Source organism: Haliotis cracherodii, unplaced genomic scaffold, assembly GCF_022045235.1.
Source record: "Haliotis cracherodii isolate W230 unplaced genomic scaffold, xgHalCrac1.p SCAF_8, whole genome shotgun sequence".
NCBI lineage: Eukaryota > Metazoa > Mollusca > Gastropoda > Lepetellida > Haliotidae > Haliotis > Haliotis cracherodii.
In genome coordinates this window covers 38,948,778-38,968,058 of record NW_027266341.1, presented here as the reverse complement: position 1 = coordinate 38,968,058, position 19,281 = coordinate 38,948,778, and the positions used below count along the sequence as shown (strand labels likewise).

Genomic DNA, 19,281 nt, shown 5'->3' with positions numbered 1-19,281 from the left:
GGATTACTGCCGTGCATTATACATGTCGACACAGTCATGGGTACAGTGAACCACCTCAGGGCACAACAACTTGATAACAGGTACACTGAGATCCTTTTATGCATTTCACATGCTTCATTGCATGATGCTTCATTGTCATGGTTACTATTTTAAAATAAATCTGTATAATCTTCAAACATAGAATTCTGCATATGAGGTGTTATTCAGATCTAATACCGTAATGAATATGTTATTTTTAAAAAACAATTCACTGTTCAAAATAGTGTCATCTACTTTCACCATGTTTACCATGAGCTAATGCTGCAACCAAATCCTTGAAGAACCAGATCAGTCTGTTGTGACCCGAGACAAAATTTATTTCCTTGGAAGCAACTTCCCTTAGTAAACACACCATACACACTGTCAATCGAATCAAAATTAGAAAACGCTGTTCTATCCTTTTTCCATCCAAACCTCACTGCATACAACTAACTACCCCACTCCTCAACCTCATGACATGCCAAACTTTGCCCCCCTACCCACACAGCACCACCATGCCATGTACCCCAACCCCACATAGCACCATCAAGCCATGTGCCCCCATCTCAAACAGAACCATCAAGCCATGTGCCCCCACCCCACACAGCACCTCCATGCCTTGTGTCCCCACCCCACACAGCACCATCAAGCCATGTGCCCCCACCCCACATAGCACCATCAAGCCATGTGCCCCCACCCTACACAGCACCATCAAGCCATGTGCCCCCACACAACACCATCAAGCCATGTGCCCCCACCCCACACAGCACCATCAAGCCATGTGCCCCCTACCCACACAGCACCATCAAGCCATGTGCCCCTCCCAAAACAGAACCTCAAGCCATGTGCCCCCCCCCCCACCCCCCCCACACAGCACAATCAAGCCATGTGCCCCTACCCCACACAGCACAATCAAGCCATGTGCCCCCACCCCACACAGCACAATCAAGCCATGTGCCCCTACCCCACACAGCACCACCATGACATATCAATGGTTGCCCTGATCCACACTTAGCCAACCATGCCAGCAGGGACATTCCTGGGACCCCCATGCTGTACACATGCAGGCATCTGTCGGTCTGAAGAAACAAGAACAGTGTCAGTTTTGAAAGCAGCAGCCATTTGTTCCTACTTACTCTGCTACATTTGACGGGTTCCTTAGAGTCCACACCTCACTGTCGTCCTCAGCACTGACATTGTGCTGCCCGGGGGACCCCTAGAACACATCAAGCAGGTATACCACATGGAGTCAAAGGTGTGCCACACAAAATCACAGGTGTGTTACATAGAATCACAGGTGTGTTACACAGAATCACAGGTGTGTTACATATAATCACAGGTGTGTTACACAGAATCACAGGTGTGTTACACAGAATCACAGGTGTGTTACATAGAATCACTGGTGTGTTACATAGAATCACAGGTGTGTTTCATAGAATCACAGGTGTGTTACATAGAATCACAGGTGTGTTACATAGAATCACAGGTGTGTTACATAGAATCACAGGTGTGTTACACAGAATCACAGGTGTGTTACACAGAATCACTGGTGTGTTACATAGAATCACAGGTGTGTTACATAGAATCACAGGTGTGTTACATAGAATCACAGGTGTGATACATAGAATCACAGGTGTGTTACATAGAATCACAGGTGTGATACATAGAATCACAGGTGTGTTACATAGAATCACAGGTGTGTTACATAAAATCACAGGTGTGTTACATAGAATCACAGGTGTGTTACATAGAATCACAGGTGTGATACATAGAATCACAGGTGTGATACATAGAATCACAGGTGTGTTACATAGAATCACAGGTGTGATACATAGAATCACAGGTGTGTTACAAGGCTTTTATGCAAAACAGAAATGTGCATCCAGTACACACAAATGTTTATAATGGACGCATAAAATATATATATTGCATATATGGGATGCATAATACTATTCATCATACTAAATTCTTGACATGAAATTTAAAGTTCCTTTAATTAAAGTAATTATGAAATTTTACAGTTGACTACACTATACTATTTCATTACTTGCAGGACCACTTATTTCCTATAAGGACCCTTGAAATTAGTAACTTGGTGTTCCCTGGACCCGCAGTTTTGTAGGTCAAGGTAAGACCCTGGTTACATTGAATCACAGGTGTGTTACATAGAATCACAGGTGTGTTACATAGGATCACAGGTGTGTTACATGGGATCACAGGTGTGTTACATAGAATCACAGGTGTGTTACATAGGATCACAGGTGTGTTACATAGAATCACTGGTGTGTTACATAGAATCACAGGTATGTTACATAGGATCACAGGTGTGTTACATAGGATCACAGGTGTGTTACATAGAATCACAGGTGTGTTACATAGGATCACAGGTGTGTTACATAGAATCACAGGTGTGTTACAAAGAATCACAGGTGTGTTACATAGAATCACAGGTGTGTTACATGGGATTGCAGGTCTGTTACATAGAATCACAGGTGTGTTACATTGAATCACAGGAGTGTTACATAGAATCTTTAGGGGTAGCAAACATCTAATGCATATAATGCCACTAGACAAGATCAGGCTAGAATGTTAAAAGTTTGGCAAAGACTGATGAAATTCTTTTTGTGTCGACATTGTAGAGCTTCCTATGGGTTGCTAAGACCTATTCTACCCTGGTTCTTCAGGGTCTGGTATCAAGTAATGTAATCACCTTTGCATCTGACACTGATGGCGTCTTCTCGATCAGCTGGAAGAACTTGTAGCAGAAGTCTTGTTCCGCTACACACACCCGCTCTAGTTCACTGAGCACCTTCTCCAGCGTCTGCAGGAACAACGCCAGTCAGTAAGCAGAGCCTCAGATAAGCAGCGTATTTGTATAAAATACCCAAAAAAATATTCAAAACCCAATTACTTTCAATTGACTTGCGTACAGAACTCAAGCAGTAAATGAAAAACTCAAATGTATAAAAACAGCACATGTAAATACCCAATTAAGCTTTTCAAGCATGCATACAAAGGAGCTAATTTCCAAAACACAATTACGAGCTAATTTACTTTCCGAGTCAAGCATATATATTTAGAACAGTTATACATCTAAAACATTATTTAATTTTATTGAAATTTTAAAATGTTCAATAATTTGGGAAAAAGACCATAGTGTGATGAATAGATGAGTTAAAAAATATAGGTTACCCAATGAAAAATGTAATAACCCAGTTAAAAGAAAACACTAGAGTAAAAACTCAATTGCTCAAAAAGTTATCTGGAGCTCTGAGTAGGAGACATTATCTTACATCATACAGTGATCCCTCACTACAACGCTACTATTCCCTGTCCCTGTCAACTGAGTTCATTTCAAGGCGTCAATAGGGGTAATCTGACCGTGGTTGCTGTAAATAACGGTGTGTTGTGCAATCTGCCGATCACTTCACACATGATTTCGCCGAAATTAATGTAAACAATATCGAATGATTCTTTTACCAAAATTCATTAAATGTGATACAAACATAAGTCCAGATATATCAATGAAAATGTGTAACAGTAGAATCCCATCACTTCATAGGACTTTGTTGATTGGTATTTCTGGTGCTGCATGCTCACAGCGATCAGCTGGTAATGTTTTTGCAAAGGGAAAAAACATTGTGTAAGTGCAAAACTTAAGTTTATTAAAAATGTCCATAAATTTTGAGACATGCGTTACCGCATGCTATATTGATGAAGTGTGAGAGCCAAGAGTATGCCTTACACATCAGAGTCATTGGTTGCAGCTGTAGTTTCACACAGAACTAGTCCCACTCCGTATTCTACACAGTAATAGTCCCACTCCGTATTCTACACCAGCGCCTCACCTGTTCAAAGGGTCCACGTTGAGCCAGGTCCTGGTCCGAGCCCAGCGATGCTCTGTCCACGCTCTGCATGGAGGAGGATCTCCCCCGGAGCTCGGAGATCTTCCCCAGACTGGTGGAGGACCCAGACAGCTTGGTTAGTGTGGCTGTAGGGTGGAGAGAGCCTCACAGTTAGTACTCAACACACAACAGCAGGAGTAGGACAAGGTCCTCGACAAATGTTACTTGTCTACCATCTTTCCACTGATCAGTTTCCGTAGAATTTGATCACCAGAACAATGTATTAACTGGAGTGTGAGCGAGCTAGCTTTAACACAGTATTAACAGAAAAGTGTTTCCGTTACCATGGTTACAACACTGTACGCCATTGTAATCATGTTAACAAAGATTGAAGCTTGCTTGTTTGTTGTTTAACGCAGCACTGAGCAATATTCCAGGAACATGATGGCAGCCTGTAAATAATTAAATCTGGATCAGACAAACCAGTGCTTGATATTATGAGCAAGGTCCCACATCGTCGACCACCAAACAACCAAGTCTTTCAGCCTCTTGATCCGTATTAGTGTCACAACTAAGGGAGGCAACTCTGCATTGCTATTCATGCTTGCAGCATCTTATACCCCTGTTGTCCACCAATCAAGGAAGAGATGGATTAACAACCGAAGACCCAGTGTAGGTGACTAAGACAGACATAGCAGGAACCTCGTCTCAACCAGAATGACACAGGACTCGTGCATAATGCAGTGGTTATTTTTCACTTATCACAACAGCTTTAATGACCACCTCAGCCGCTAAACTGTCCAAGATTTAAAACAAGTCTGTATTATTATATGGCAGCAGAGATTGATGGAGGTTAATGTGTAGTGATTGTCGGCTGCAGCAAAAATGATTAAAGCAGGTCAAAATTAAAGTTACCATCAGCTATTGACAACCCACCCTAAGTTGTGGGATGAGACAGTAGAAGGCCGGTGGTACCTCATAGAAGCTACACAAGGGCGGTTCAAGGTCTTTTACACCTTATCTTGCCATGTGTGAATTTGATACACTCACAAGGTAAGGATGTCATCTGTGGGACGACTCCACACTGCTACACTCACAAGGTAAGGATGTCATCTGTGGGATGACTCCACACACTGCTACACTGACAGGGTAAGGATGTCATCTGTGGGATGACGCCACACCTGCCTACACTGACAGGGTAAGGATGTCATCTGTGGGATGACTCCACACCCTGCTACACTGACAGGGTAAGGATGTCATCTGTGGGATGACTCCACACACTGCTACACTGACAAGGTAAGGATGTCATCTGTGGGATGACTCCACGCCCTGCTACACTGACAAGGTAAGGATGTCATCTGTGGGATGACTCCACGCTTTGCTACACTGACAAGGTTAGGATGTCATCTGTGGGATGTCTCCACACACTGCTACACTCACAAGGTAAGTATGTCATCTGTGGGATGTCTCCACACACTGCTACACTCACAAGGTAAGGATGTCATCTGTGGGATGACTCCACACACTGCTACACTCACAAGGTAAGGATGTCATCTGTGGGATGTCTCCACACACTGCTACACTGACAAGGTAAGGATGTCATCTGTGGGATGACGCCACGCCCGCCTACACTGACAGGGTAAGGATGTCAACTGTGGGATGTCTCCACACACTGCTACACTGACAAGGTAAGGATGTCAACTGTGGGATGACGCCACGCCCGCCTACACTGACAGGGTAAGGATGTCATCTGTGGGATGACTCCACACACTGCTACACTCACAAGGTAAGGCTGTCATCTGTGGGACGACTCCACACACTGCTACACAACATTTACTAATAGTGACATCTTACCGTATTTACTTCCCTTTTCAGATTTTCCCATAAGTCTCTGCTTGGCATTCTCCAGGAAGTCTTGTAATTCCCGTGTGTACATCTTATTCATGCTGACTGTGTACACCTAGTCAACACAGGATACAGTAGATATCATCAAGTACCCTATTTTCGAATGACACCTATTTTCAAACAGCTTTATTTGATAGTGATTTGTCACGTTATAATGAGAGGTGTGATGCCAGCAAAACGTCTTGAGAATGCACGCGTTCGGCCTGTCAACATTGGATTCATGTGAAGTACTTACACCTGTCAGAATATTTCGTCAATAAATAAATCAGCGGTAGAAACTAACAGTTTCAATCAACTAGTCCTTATAATGATAACATATAGCAAAACCTTTAAAAATGGCAAATTTCTACAAGTCCTTAGGATACCTTTACTATTGGGCAGTTTGGCAAGGACTATAGGACTAGTGCCAATTTCTAACCCTGTCATCATTCAGAATCTTAGTGCCCATGTCATGATGAAAAGGAAGAGTAAAATAGTGTGAACACTGTAATTTGACAAATATTCATATTTTGTGAATAGGTTTCAAACTTAAAATTACTTTTTTTCCACACCTGGATCATAGCTTCACCCTCTTCACTCCCCACACCTGGATCATAGCTTCACCCTCTAACTCCCCACACCTGGATCATAGCTTCACCCTCTCACACCCCACACCTGGATCATAGCTTTACCCTCTCACTCCCCACACCTGGATCATAGCTTCACCCTCTCACTCCCCACACCTGGAACACAGCTTCAGCCTCTCACTCCCCACACCTGGATCATAGCTTCACCCTCTCACACCCCACACCTGGATCATAGCTTTACCCTCTCACTCCCCACACCTGGATCATAGCTTTACCCTCTCACTCACCACACCTGGATCATAGCTTCACCCTCTCACTCCCCACACCTGGATCATAGCTTCACCCTCTCACTCCCCACACCTGGATCATAGCTTCACCCTCTCACACCCCACACCTGGATCATAGCTTTACCCTCTCACTCCCCACACCTGGATCATAGCTTTACCCTCTCACTCACCACACCTGGATCATAGCTTCACCCTCTCACACCCCACACCTGGATCATAGCTTCAGCCTCTCACACCCCACACCTGGATCATAGCTTCACCCTCTCACACCCCACACCTGGATCATAGCTTTACCCTCTCACTCCCCACACCTGGATCATAGCTTCACCCTCTCACACCCCACACCTGGATCATAGCTTTACCCTCTCACTCACCACACCTGGAACACAGCTTCAGCCTCTCACACCCCACACCTGGATCATAGCATTACCCTCTCACTCCCCACACCTGGATCATAGCTTCACCCTCTCACTCCCCACACCTGGAACACAGCTTCAGCCTCTCACACCCCACACCTGGATCATAGCTTTACCCTCTCACTCCCCACACCTGGATCATAGCTTTACCCTCTCACTCCCCACACCTGGATCATAGCTTTACCTTCTCACTCCCCACACCTGGATCATAGCTTTACCCTCTCAATCACCACACCTGGATCACAGCTTTACCTTCTCACTCCCCACACCTGGATCATAGCTTTACCCTCTCAATCACCACACCTGGATCATAGCATTACCCTCTCACTCACCACACCTGGATCATAGCTTTACCCTCTCAATCACCACACCTGGAACACAGCTTCAGCCTCTCACACCCCACACCTGGATCCTAGCTTCAGCCTCTCACTCCCCACACATGGATCCTAGCTTCACCCTCTCACTCCCCACACCTGGATCATAGCTTTACCCTCTCAATCACCACACCTGGAACACAGCTTCAGCCTCTCACACCCCACACCTGGATCATAGCTTCAGCCTCTCACACCCCACACATGGATCATAGCTTCAGCCTCTCACTCCCCACACCTGGATCATAGCTTCAGCCTCTCACTCCCCACACCTGGATCATAGCTTTACCCTCTCAATCCCCACACCTGGAACACAGCTTCACCCTCTCACTCCCTAACACCTGGATCATAGCTTTACCTTCTCACTCCCCACACCTGGAACACAGCTTCAGCCTCTCACTCCCCACACCTGGATCATAGCTTCACCCTCTCACTCCCCACACCTGGATCATAGCTTCAGCCTCTCACTCCCCACACCTGGATCATAGCTTCACCCTCTCACTCCCCACACCTGGATCATAGCTTCAGCCTCTCACACCCCACACCTGGATCATAGCTTTACCCTCTCACTCCCCACACCTGGATCATAGCTTCACCCTCTCACTCCCCACCCCTGGATCATAGCTTTACCCTCTCACTCACCACACCTGGATCATAGCTTCACCCTCTCACTCCCAACACCTGGATCATAGCTTCACCCTCTCACTCCCCACACCTGGATCAGGTGGTCATACCTTGGTCAGTTCCTCAAACACAGGGAGGTCAGTGTTCTTCAGCCACAGCATCAGGTCTGCGTAGACAACCAGCTCCCTCTGCATCGTATCATGGATTGGCATCTTCAGCTCCCCCGAGAAACGACTCAGTGTTTCTCCCAACTCGTTACCCTGTGGTCCAACAGACAATGCAGAGCATCACAATTAATAGCTATTTGAAAAATCATAGTGACAATCAGTAAATATAATACACCTCTCATTGACATATTTCCACAATGACTCATAATAGCCAGACAAAATGTATAAAAATCTATTTTCACAGTTCCAGAAAGTACAAGTTTGTTTGTACGTTTGTTGTTTAACGCCGCACTCAGCAATATTTCAGCTATATGATGGTGGTCTGTAAATAATCAAGTCTGAACCAGACAATCCAGTGATTGACATCATGAGCATCGAGCAGTTGGGATACAAGACATTCATCAACCAAGTCAGTGAGTCTGATCATCCGCTCCCGTTAGTCAACTCTTACCACAAGCTGAAGGCCATTTCTAACCCAGATCTTCAACATGTTCAAGGGTCAGAAAGTACAAATGGAAACGTTAACCCTAAATCTGTGTCTTACATGAACATAATGTAACAAAATAGATATTGTCACTAGCCCTGACCAGTATTGTGACTGTTAAAGTTATCGTTAGTGCTTGCAGAATTTCAAACATTTTGGTGGGGTATTGCTATGTATTATCAGTATGCAGACTTGTAGCCTTTTCCATCCCCCGACATTATATCCCTTTCCCCAGTAAAGAATGAACAAATGAAAATCTCAAAAAAACACATTTACCAATCTAAAGATATAAGCAGAAATATAACGGATGCCTTGCAATGGAAATGTATAATGTAGGACAGTACTTTGCACCTGATAACAGTACCCTCAGTGTTTGAAATAATTTTTACAAAACAAAAAGACAGTCGGAACCCATAAGTGTTGCCTGCCCATGTTCAGAGTGTCCTGCCTGCACACAGACATTATATAGTGAAAGATCCTGAACAATAAGAGACACATCATATCTTGATTCAGTTGAAGTTATGCAAACAATTACTTGAAAATCTAAATGAAGTTATGATAAAACAGAATACATAAGTAGTGTTAAAATTATCTGCCTGACAGGTGGACAGGAAGAGGAAGTTTCAGACAGCCCAACAGAAAAGTTACCAACCATGGGCAGGGGGGCAGGCAGATATTTGGGACACTGACTACACTACAATGTGGACTGACCTGGTGTATGAAGAGATTGTTGAGGTGGTGGGCCACCCGCTTGGAGAAACTGACGGACAGCTTGCTGAACCTCTTCTGTTGTTCCTCCACTGCCGCCATCCTCCTCACCGCTGGCAGGGGAACAAAACAAGGCATTACAACTCAGTCGGGGCTTGGAGGATCATCTTGGTCACAAATGTAACCTGATTTGTCTGGCAGCATTTTAATAAAAACCAGTAACAAGCAAGCGACTGAGCAAGAGAGTTGTGTTTCACACATTTTAACAGTGTTTGAGTGTAGTGTAGCATTTCTTATTCTCTATATTGAATATGTTATAAAAGATGACCAGTATCTGATGCTTAATGTAACAGATCCAAGTACCTGATGCTTAATGTAACAGATTCAAGGAGCCAATGCTTTATGTAACAGATCCAAGTACCTGATGCTTAATGTAACAGATCCAAGTACCTGTTGCTTAATGTAACACATCCAAGTACCTGTTGCTTAATGTAACACATCCAAGTACCTGATGCTTAATGTAACAGATCCAAGTACCTGATGCTTAATGTAACAGATTCAAGGAGCCAATGCTTAATGTAACAGATCCAAGTACCTGATGCTTAATGTAACAGATCCAAGTACCTGATGCTTAATGTAACACATCCAAGTACCTGTTGCTTAATGTAACACATCCAAGTACCTGATGCTTAATGTAACAGATCCAAGTACCTGATGCTTAATGTAACAGATCCAAGTACCTGATGCTTAATGTAACACATCCAAGTACCTGATGCTTAATGTAACAGATCCAAGTACCTGATGCTTAATGTAACAGATCCAAGTACCTGATGCTTAATGTAACAGATCCAAGTACCTGATGCTTAATGTAACACATCCAAGTACCTGATGCTTAATGTAACAGATCCAAGTACCTGATGCTTAATGTAACAGATTCAAGGAGCCAATGCTTAATGTAACAGATCCAAGTACCTGATGCTTAATGTAACAGATCCAAGTACCTGATGCTTAATGTAACAGATCCAAGGAGCCAATGCTTAATGTAACAGATCCAAGTACCTGATGCTTAATGTAACAGATCCAAGTACCCAATGCTTAATTTAACAGATCCAATGCTTAATGTAACAGATCCAAGTACATGATGTTTAATGTAACAGATCCAAGGAGCCAATGCTTAATGTAACAGATCCAATTACCTGATGCTTAATGTAACAGATCCAAGGAGCAAATGCTTAATGTAACAGATCCAAGGAGCCAAGGCTTAATGTAACAGATCCAAGGAGCCAATACTTAATGTAACAGATCCAAGTACCTGATGCTTAATGTAACAGATCCAAGGAGCTTATTTCTGAGGAAGATACAACAAGATACAGCTCTGACAACTAGGGGGAGACAATCCCCATTACCTGGGTGTATGTTTGCATTCATGCACTTGAGTAACGCCTGTGCTGCCCTTGTACACTCGTAGATTCCATTGGGTGTCGCCAGGTCACCATTCACTAAGGCGTCCACATGCTTTACGTCAAGGTCAAGCTGGTTCTATAACAGATATGCACAGCCTGCGAATCCCACCTCTCTTATATCCATGGTTATCAGCAACAAACACCGCCATCATCTTCGCCTGTTATGCACACTGTCATCCTCTTTGCCTGCTATACACACTGCCATCCTCTTTGCCTGCTATACACACTGCCATCCTCTTTGCCTGCTATACACACTGCCATCCTCTTTGCCTGCTATACACACTGCCATCCTCTTTGCCTGCTATACACACTGCCATCCTCTTTGCCTGCTATACACACTGCCATCCTCTTTGCCTGCTATGCACACCGCCATCATCTTTGCCTGCTATGCACACTGCCATCATCTTTGCCTGCTATGCACACTGCCATCATCTTTGCCTGCTATGCACACTGCCATTCTCTCCATACAGGCTATACAAACCGCCATCCTCTTTGCCTGCTACACACACTGCCATCCTCTTTGCCTGCAATACACACCGTCATCCTCTTTGCCTGCTACACACACTGCCATCCTCTTTGCGTGCTACACACACTGTCATCATCTTTGCGTGCTACACACACTGCCATCCTCTTTGCCTACAATACACACCGTCATCCTCTTTGCATGCTACACACACTGCCATCCTCTTTGCCTGCTGTACACACCATCATCCTCTTTGCCTGCTACACACACTGTCATCCTCTTTGCGTGCTACACACACTGCCATCCTCTTTGCCTGCAATACACACTGCCATCCTCTTTGCCTGCTATACACACTGCCATCCTCTTTGCCTGCTATACACACTGCCATCCTCTTTGCGTGCTATACACACTGCCATCCTCTTTGCCTGCTATACACACTGCCATCCTCTTTGCCTGCTATACACACTGCCATCCTCTTTGCCTGCTATACACACTGCCATCATCTTTGCGTGCTACACACACTGCCATTCTCTCCATACAGGCTATACACACGGTCATCCTCTTTGCCTGCTATACACACTGCCATCCTCTTTGCCTGCTATACACACTGCCATCCTCTTTGCCTGCTATACACACTGCCATCATCTTTGCGTGCTACACACACTGCCATTCTCTCCATACAGGCTATACACACGGTCATCCTCTTTGCCTGCTATACACACTGCCATCCTATTTGCCTGCTATACACACTGCCATCCTCTTTGCCTGCTATACACACTGCCATCCTCTTTGGCTGCAATGCACACTGCCATTCTCTCCATACAGGCTATATAAACCGCCATCCTCTTTGCCATTCTCTCCATACAGGCTATACACACTGCCATCCTCTTTGCCTGCTATACACACTGCCATCCTCTTTGCCTGCTATACACACTGCCATCCTCTTTGCCTGCTACACACTGCCGTTCTTTCCACACTACCATTCTCTCCAGACAGGCTATACACACGGTCATCCTCTTTGCCTGCTATACACACTGCCATTCTCTCCAGACAGGCTATACCCACCACCACTCTCTCCAGACAGGCTATACATGCTATACCCACCACCATTCTTTCCAGACAGGCCATACAAGCTATACCCACCACCATTCTTTCCAGACAGGCTATACAAGCCATACCCACCACCATTCTTTCCAGACAGGCCATACAAGCCATACCCACCACCATTCTTTCCAGACAGGCTATACAAGCCATACCCACCACCATTCTTTCCAGACAGGCTATACAAGCCATACCTACCACCATACTCTCCACACAGGCTATACCCACCACCACTCTCTCCAGACAGGCTATACAAGCTATACCTGCCACCACTCTCTGAAGGCAGGGTAAACAAGCTTAAAACCACCACCATTCTCTCCAGACAGGCTATACAAGCTATACACCCCACCACTATTCTCTCCATACAGGCTTTACACGCTATACACACCACCACTCTCTCCAGACAGGCAATACTAGCTATACACACCACCACTTTCTCCAGACAGGCTATACAAGCTATACACACCACTACTCTCTCCAGACAGGCTATACCAGCTATACACACCACCACTCTCTCCAGACAGGCTATACAAGCTATACACACCACCACTCTCTCCAGACAGGCAATACAGGCTATACACACCACTACTCTCTCCAGACAGGCAATACAGGCTATACACACCACCACTCTCTCCAGACAGGTTATACTAGCTATACACACCACCACTCTCTCCAGACAGGCTATACTAGCTATACAGACCACCTCTCTCTCCAGACAGGCAATACAGGCTATACACACCACCCTTCTCTCCAGACAGGCTATACAAGCTATACACACCACCACTCTCTCCAGACAGGCTATACCAGCTATACACACCACCACTCTCTCCAGACAGGCTATACAAGCTATACACACCACCACTCTCTCCAGACAGGCTATACAAGCTATACACACCACCACTCTCTCCAGTTCCTCCAGCAGCTGCTGATGGTTGATGTTCCGGATCTTCACCAGCATGTCCTTGTCCCGCATCACCTCCATCTGCTCCTTCACATTCTGCATGAACAACCAATCACAAGAAGGTATTTCTGCACCCGCCAATCACAAGCTGGGATTTCTACACCCACAATGCAATATCTATTCTAATACCCACTAAATACAAGTAACACAGTCCATTTCCATTTCCTGTGACTGACATACATAGATGAACGAGTGAATTTGGTATGATGCTGCTTTGTTTGTTTGCTCTTTAATGCCACACTCAGCAATATTCCAGCTATAACACAGCGGCCTGTAAATAATCAAGCCTGAACCAGACAATCCAGTGATTAACATCATGAGCCTCTTATGACAAGCATAGTGACCTTTTACGGCAAGCATGGGTTGATGAAGACCTATTCTGCTGCTTTGGGATGTAGTTACACATGGTGCGCCCCCTTAAGAGGGAGGCAAGACGACAGTGGTGCAGGTACGTGGCACCACTAGATGTGTACTTTGGTGAAACAATGAGGATGGGTATGGTGCACACACAACAGGATTATTACACGGTGGGATGAAATGGTAATGTGGCTGTTAACCTTCTAGCACCTCACAGGCAGCATGGGTTTTATACTCCCCAGGGAGCTGAGAATGAAAATCGAGTGATCACTGATCTATTGACCGTGGTAATAAAAGTAGAGCGCCATGAACATCCACTTCAGAAGGGCTGTATTCCTGGTAGCAAACCCAGGTACTCTCCCCATGTCAGTCAACAGATTGGGAGGTACCAAACCAAAGGCACCAAGAACAATGGGGAGTCCAACAACTTTGTACTTGGGATGCAAGCGTGACATTTCAAAAGCAAGGTCTGTATGCTTGACATGTTTTTCCTGAATCTTGTCAATCACATTAGTGTCAAAAGCGACAGAAAATTCAATGATATAAATGATTGAATTGGATTTGTCTAAGGCTGTATATGGGCCTATTCCAAAGAATTTTGTATTTATCATTTCCATGACACCCTCAACATATTCTGGGTTGTACCATGGATGGACCTCTGCGTCAAAACCACAAGCCTGGCGAAGACGGTAATAAAATGATCGAGACACTCCATTTCGTCAGTCAAGATACTGTGTTTGTGCCAAAGTTGGGCATCCACTGACAATGTGTTGGACAGTCTCATTAAATTCATTAAATAATCTATATTTCATATTAATATTTTGATGCAAAATCACACATTGACGGTTTCGAGTGGGAAGTGACTGGTCCTGAGCAGTAAACAGAAAGCCTTCTGTTTCACTTTTCAGGCCAGACGACTTCATCCAGGCGAAGGACTCTGCAGGATTGCTGAACTTCTCAACACACTGCACATAAACTCGATGCAGTGGTCGTTCAGATAGAGTCTGGGCTGAATTAATATGGCACTTCGCTTGGTTGACACTCATTTCTGTTTATTATTGTTGTTGTTATATTATTAGAACTTGGGAATTTGAAATCCAATTTAAGCACAATTGTTAAATAACCTCCCACAAGAACTTTTTAAAAGTAATTGCCTGCACTCAAATCAAGCTGATTTCCCATCCTTCTGTACCTACCAGCAGTATGTTGTCATACGAGTCCAGCTTGCGCTCTATCCTCTCAGCCTGTTGGATTCCCTCATCCAGCAGCCGCATCAGGTTCAGCACTTGGTCCTCCGACCCCATGATGGAGTGGATGTTGGCCTGGGGGACGGGGAATAGATGTAGACATAATTATGAAGTCAAGACATTCATTATGTGTATTTGTATGCCATAACCTCAGAATTTTCTCAAATGTCCAGCTTCTCTGGAGCTCTTAGACAATCTAAAGGGTGGAAAATGAAAATCCATGTCACAGAACAATGACATAACAACTAACATTCATGTGTCAAAGTGTAACCAATCCACTGGAGGAAAAAGGCGCATGGGTCAGTGGGGAGTGAACACATTCTGACTGCAACATAGGTTGTTTAAACAATAACCTGAATCCAAAAATGTTCCAATTTGGGAATTTTGTTACTTGCTCCAGATCTAGGGCTGTATATCTGCCTCTGAAAATCCATAAGAAAAATGCACGTTTTGCCTCCAAAAACCCATAGCCATGTGTTGACCTCACCCCATCTAGGACGGACAGCTGCCTGGAGAGCTGGTCAGTGAAGGTCTCTGCATTACTGATGGCCACCTTGCACTCGGACATGAGGAGCTCCAGGTCCGACTCTTCCTTGGAGGACAGCGCCTGGTAGTCCTCGTCCTCGATGGAGATGTCGTCCCCGCCCTCCGACTTCTGGTTCTGGTCATGAGGGGCAGTGATATCTGGGGACATGAACCATGGAACTCTGAAATCTGGGGCCTTATCCAAAAGTGAGCGAGTAAAATTTAACATGACAACAGCAATAACTCTTGCGAATAGTGACGACTTCATTCCATAAGTTATCACAGCGGGATGACTTTGGCAATTTGAATAAGTTAACATAAGATCACAGTACTTATGTAAAAATGATGAATATTTCACCTATATTTCCGCAGTTTGTAAATTACAAGTCTAGACCAGATGATCCTGACATCATGAACATCAATCTACGCAATTCTGATACAATGACATGCATCAACAGGCAAGCCAGCGTGATCCCCTGATCCTGTTTGTCACCTTTTTATGATAAGCGATTCTGACCAGATCTTCACGGGATTTTACAAATGATTGCAATAGTCATTGTGCTAGGCCCATATTGCTTTACTATATCCTTTACATATGGTTTGTTGTATAACGCCGCACTCAGCAATATTCCAGCTATATGACAACGGTCTGTAAATAATCGAGTCTGGACCAGACAATCCAGTGATTAATATCATGAGCATCGATCCATGCAGCGTGCCTGACCACCTGACCACCCAATCCCATTAGTTGCCTCTTAGGTCAAGCATAGTCGCCTTTTACAGTAAGCATGGTTTGCTGAAGACCTATTCTCCCCAGATCTGCTTCACACATTGACCCACACTGCCCCAGTACAATAATGAATCAGGAAACTCGTGTACGTACCTTCAAGCAGCCCTGGCGGGACGTTGACAAACTCAGGCTTCTGTATCAGATATCGCTGACTCAGCTGAAAGAGAAACATTCATAGGCAGGATGAGGAATAATGCATGATCATAACAATATATACTAATTAATAAAGGAAAAAAACAGAAAAAAACATGAATTGACTCGATGATTAATGTTCTCTGTTGAAGCAATATTGCAAAACTCCGGATAACTATTTGAGCAATTGAGTTTCTATTTAATTGGGTTATTACATTTTTTCATTGGGTAACCAAAATTTTCACTCCTCTATTTATAACTCTATTGGGGTTTTCCCGAAATTGAGTATATATTTTGACATCTCAAAAACTATGAAATAATGTTTTAGATGTATATTTTGTTGGTTTGTTGCTTAACGGCGCACTCAGCAATATTCCAGCTATTGTCTGGTCCAGACTCGATTATTTACAGTCTGTAGGGTACAGTGTCAATGTCGTCACGAGTAGTCATGTAGTCCATGAGTTACCTACCCTCCACAAACAGGCAATGAAGGTCTCCTTCTCATCAATACTACTGGCCACCCATTTGTACAGCTTCTCAAAGTTCAGGTCAAATTCAGCTGTCTCCTGAAATAACATCAGTCATCTAGAGGCTGATCAAGCAACATAAACAAACACAGGGAGAACTGTTTTAAACACACTACCCTGTACCAGAGCACTACTATCAGATGCACAAATTGTGATGAATCTAATGTCCAAAGACAAAACATTTAAAATTGATTCACCTAAGATTGAAATTACCACACTTTACAAGAACATTATTCCTTTGTTTTAAAATACTTTTTTTTGAGTACAACAGTTTATAATAGTTTGAATGGAAACTAAAAACTGTGAATAAATAAACATCTTGTGCATTGAACATAATATATTTATCATTCACTCTCAAAATAAAATATATACTTAACATTTCCAAATTATTAACTCATAATATTTAAGTAACTGTTTTCCAAACATGACATTCCTACTTTGTTAGCATTCTTTCCATCAACAATCTTGAGGTCTCTGAGCAGCCATGACAGTTTCTTCTTGTATGACTCTCCTCTGTCGGCTTTTTTCACCTGATACACACGGGCTTGTACCGGGCTCTCTGCTTGGTTCACTGAAACAAGCCTATACACTTCAGGGACAAATTCACACTTCATCACAACATTAGTCAGAAACTGTTTGTTTGTTTGTTTGTTTTTTAACGCCGCACCAAGCAATATTCCAGCTATATGACGGCGGTCTGTAAAATAATCGAGTCTGGACCAGACAATCCAGTGATTGACATCATGAGCATCGATCTACGCAATTGGGATCAATGACATTGTATCAAACAAGTCAGTGAGCCTGATGACCACCCAATCGCGTTAGTCACCTTTTACGACAAGCATAGTCGCATTTTACGGCAAGTATGGGTTGCTGAAGACCTTTTCTACCCTGGAAACTTCACGAGTCAGTCAGAGACAGAACAATGAAACATGTTCCCAGTTGTGTAGCATAACCTATGACAAAATGTGTTGTTTAGTGAATGTAACGTCATAAATGTTTGGATTATAAGATTGTGAGAGAATTGAGGACCCTGTTTAGTCTGGAAATCATCCTTTCTTGATGATACAGTTTTAGTGTATTAAATGCTTTGAAATATTAAAATTGTGATAAAATCATAGAAGGCCTTTAAAGCACCGATCTCATCATGGAGTACACTCTCAATCACATCTCATGCTAATTCCTGTCTCTGATAATACACAACTTACGGACAGCACAGAGGAAACTCCCTTTCTTCTTTTTGGGGGCCTTGAACACATATATCAGACCTATCAATCGTTCATCATTGGGGAGGAATAGGTCACGGTTCAGTGTGTGCTTTATGGCCGCCATCGTCAGGTGTCATCAATCTGCATCAGAACAGACATAGCTTATAGGAATATTCATCATAATATGATGCATTTTGAAACATCATTCATCACAAATACAATATAGGCCTATAGCACCAGACAAAACTGTTAAGTTAAAAGTAAATATTTCAGGAAGCATGATAAAGCAATACACAATTAAAAAACAAAGGTGCTTAAAACTTTCATAATACCACACACAAAAATGAGTGAGAGTGAAATTTTTCAACTACAGCAGTCATGACTATATTCAAGCTACTTGACTGTTAGCAGAGAGCTGCGATGGGTCCTACAGTCAAAACATGACCCTACGCCATCATGTCTTGACTGTAGGACGCCATCGCAGGTCTTGGCTACTCGACTGTGGGCTGTTATTAATCGACTTTGGGCCCAAGAATACAGTACTACTGCACGAAGACAAAACCAAAGTAATATTGTACAATGTGCGTGTTGGCGAAAGACCTGTTTGAGCAGGGAACATGAAATAAGTCCTTTTAATGGTATCTGGTTTAAGTGAAAATCGTGAACAGAAAAATCGGAAGTAATATTTATATAAATGGTAGTAGAAGATAGCCCGAGTCTCCAATGTCCAGTGATAAAGACAATACTGTTCAAATTGTGACAGAGCTTAGTAAGTTGTATTCATGTCGGCATAGCTTTTTGTTTATGACGTACATAACTACATTGCTAAAATGACACTGTCATCCGAAATTGCAGACGATTTTTCAAGTCTTCGCATTTGAGGATAACGGTTATGATACCATTGGGTCTGGCTGCACGGACAAATGTGAGACGCATACTTTTCATCGTGCCTGAAGTAAAATATGGCAATCTAAGCAACGCAACTTACACATTGCTCATCGATAATGCGGAACAAACACGATAAATAATGTTCGCACACCTAATGCGGAAGCAGGATTACTCCCCTTTCAGTGTTCAATGCGCACGCAGCATACACTTCCGTGCACCTCCTTCCTT

At 43.6% G+C, this 19,281-nt stretch overlaps 1 protein-coding gene across 2 annotated transcripts in view; it reads right to left on the bottom strand.

Moving 5' to 3' along the window:
- The window catches only part of LOC139449819 (exocyst complex component 1-like), a 36,275-nt gene extending 17,048 nt beyond the window's left edge, over positions 1 to 19,227 (bottom strand). For both annotated transcript variants that reach the window (XM_071231360.1, XM_071231361.1), the window contains exons 1-15: positions 19,154 to 19,227; positions 18,166 to 18,306; positions 17,395 to 17,528; positions 16,901 to 16,996; positions 16,392 to 16,455; positions 15,471 to 15,667; positions 14,933 to 15,058; positions 13,314 to 13,415; positions 10,798 to 10,930; positions 9,395 to 9,504; positions 8,143 to 8,292; positions 5,718 to 5,823; positions 3,867 to 4,009; positions 2,729 to 2,839; positions 1,155 to 1,234 (exon numbers count right to left, since the gene is read on the bottom strand). In XM_071231360.1, coding sequence (XP_071087461.1) covers positions 1,155 to 1,234; positions 2,729 to 2,839; positions 3,867 to 4,009; positions 5,718 to 5,823; positions 8,143 to 8,292; positions 9,395 to 9,504; positions 10,798 to 10,930; positions 13,314 to 13,415; positions 14,933 to 15,058; positions 15,471 to 15,667; positions 16,392 to 16,455; positions 16,901 to 16,996; positions 17,395 to 17,528; positions 18,166 to 18,289 — 1,676 coding nt within the window. In that variant the 5' untranslated portion in view covers positions 18,290 to 18,306; positions 19,154 to 19,227. The remainder of the gene's footprint in view (positions 1 to 1,154; positions 1,235 to 2,728; positions 2,840 to 3,866; positions 4,010 to 5,717; positions 5,824 to 8,142; positions 8,293 to 9,394; positions 9,505 to 10,797; positions 10,931 to 13,313; positions 13,416 to 14,932; positions 15,059 to 15,470; positions 15,668 to 16,391; positions 16,456 to 16,900; positions 16,997 to 17,394; positions 17,529 to 18,165; positions 18,307 to 19,153) is intronic.
- Positions 19,228 to 19,281: the final 54 nt, after the last annotated feature.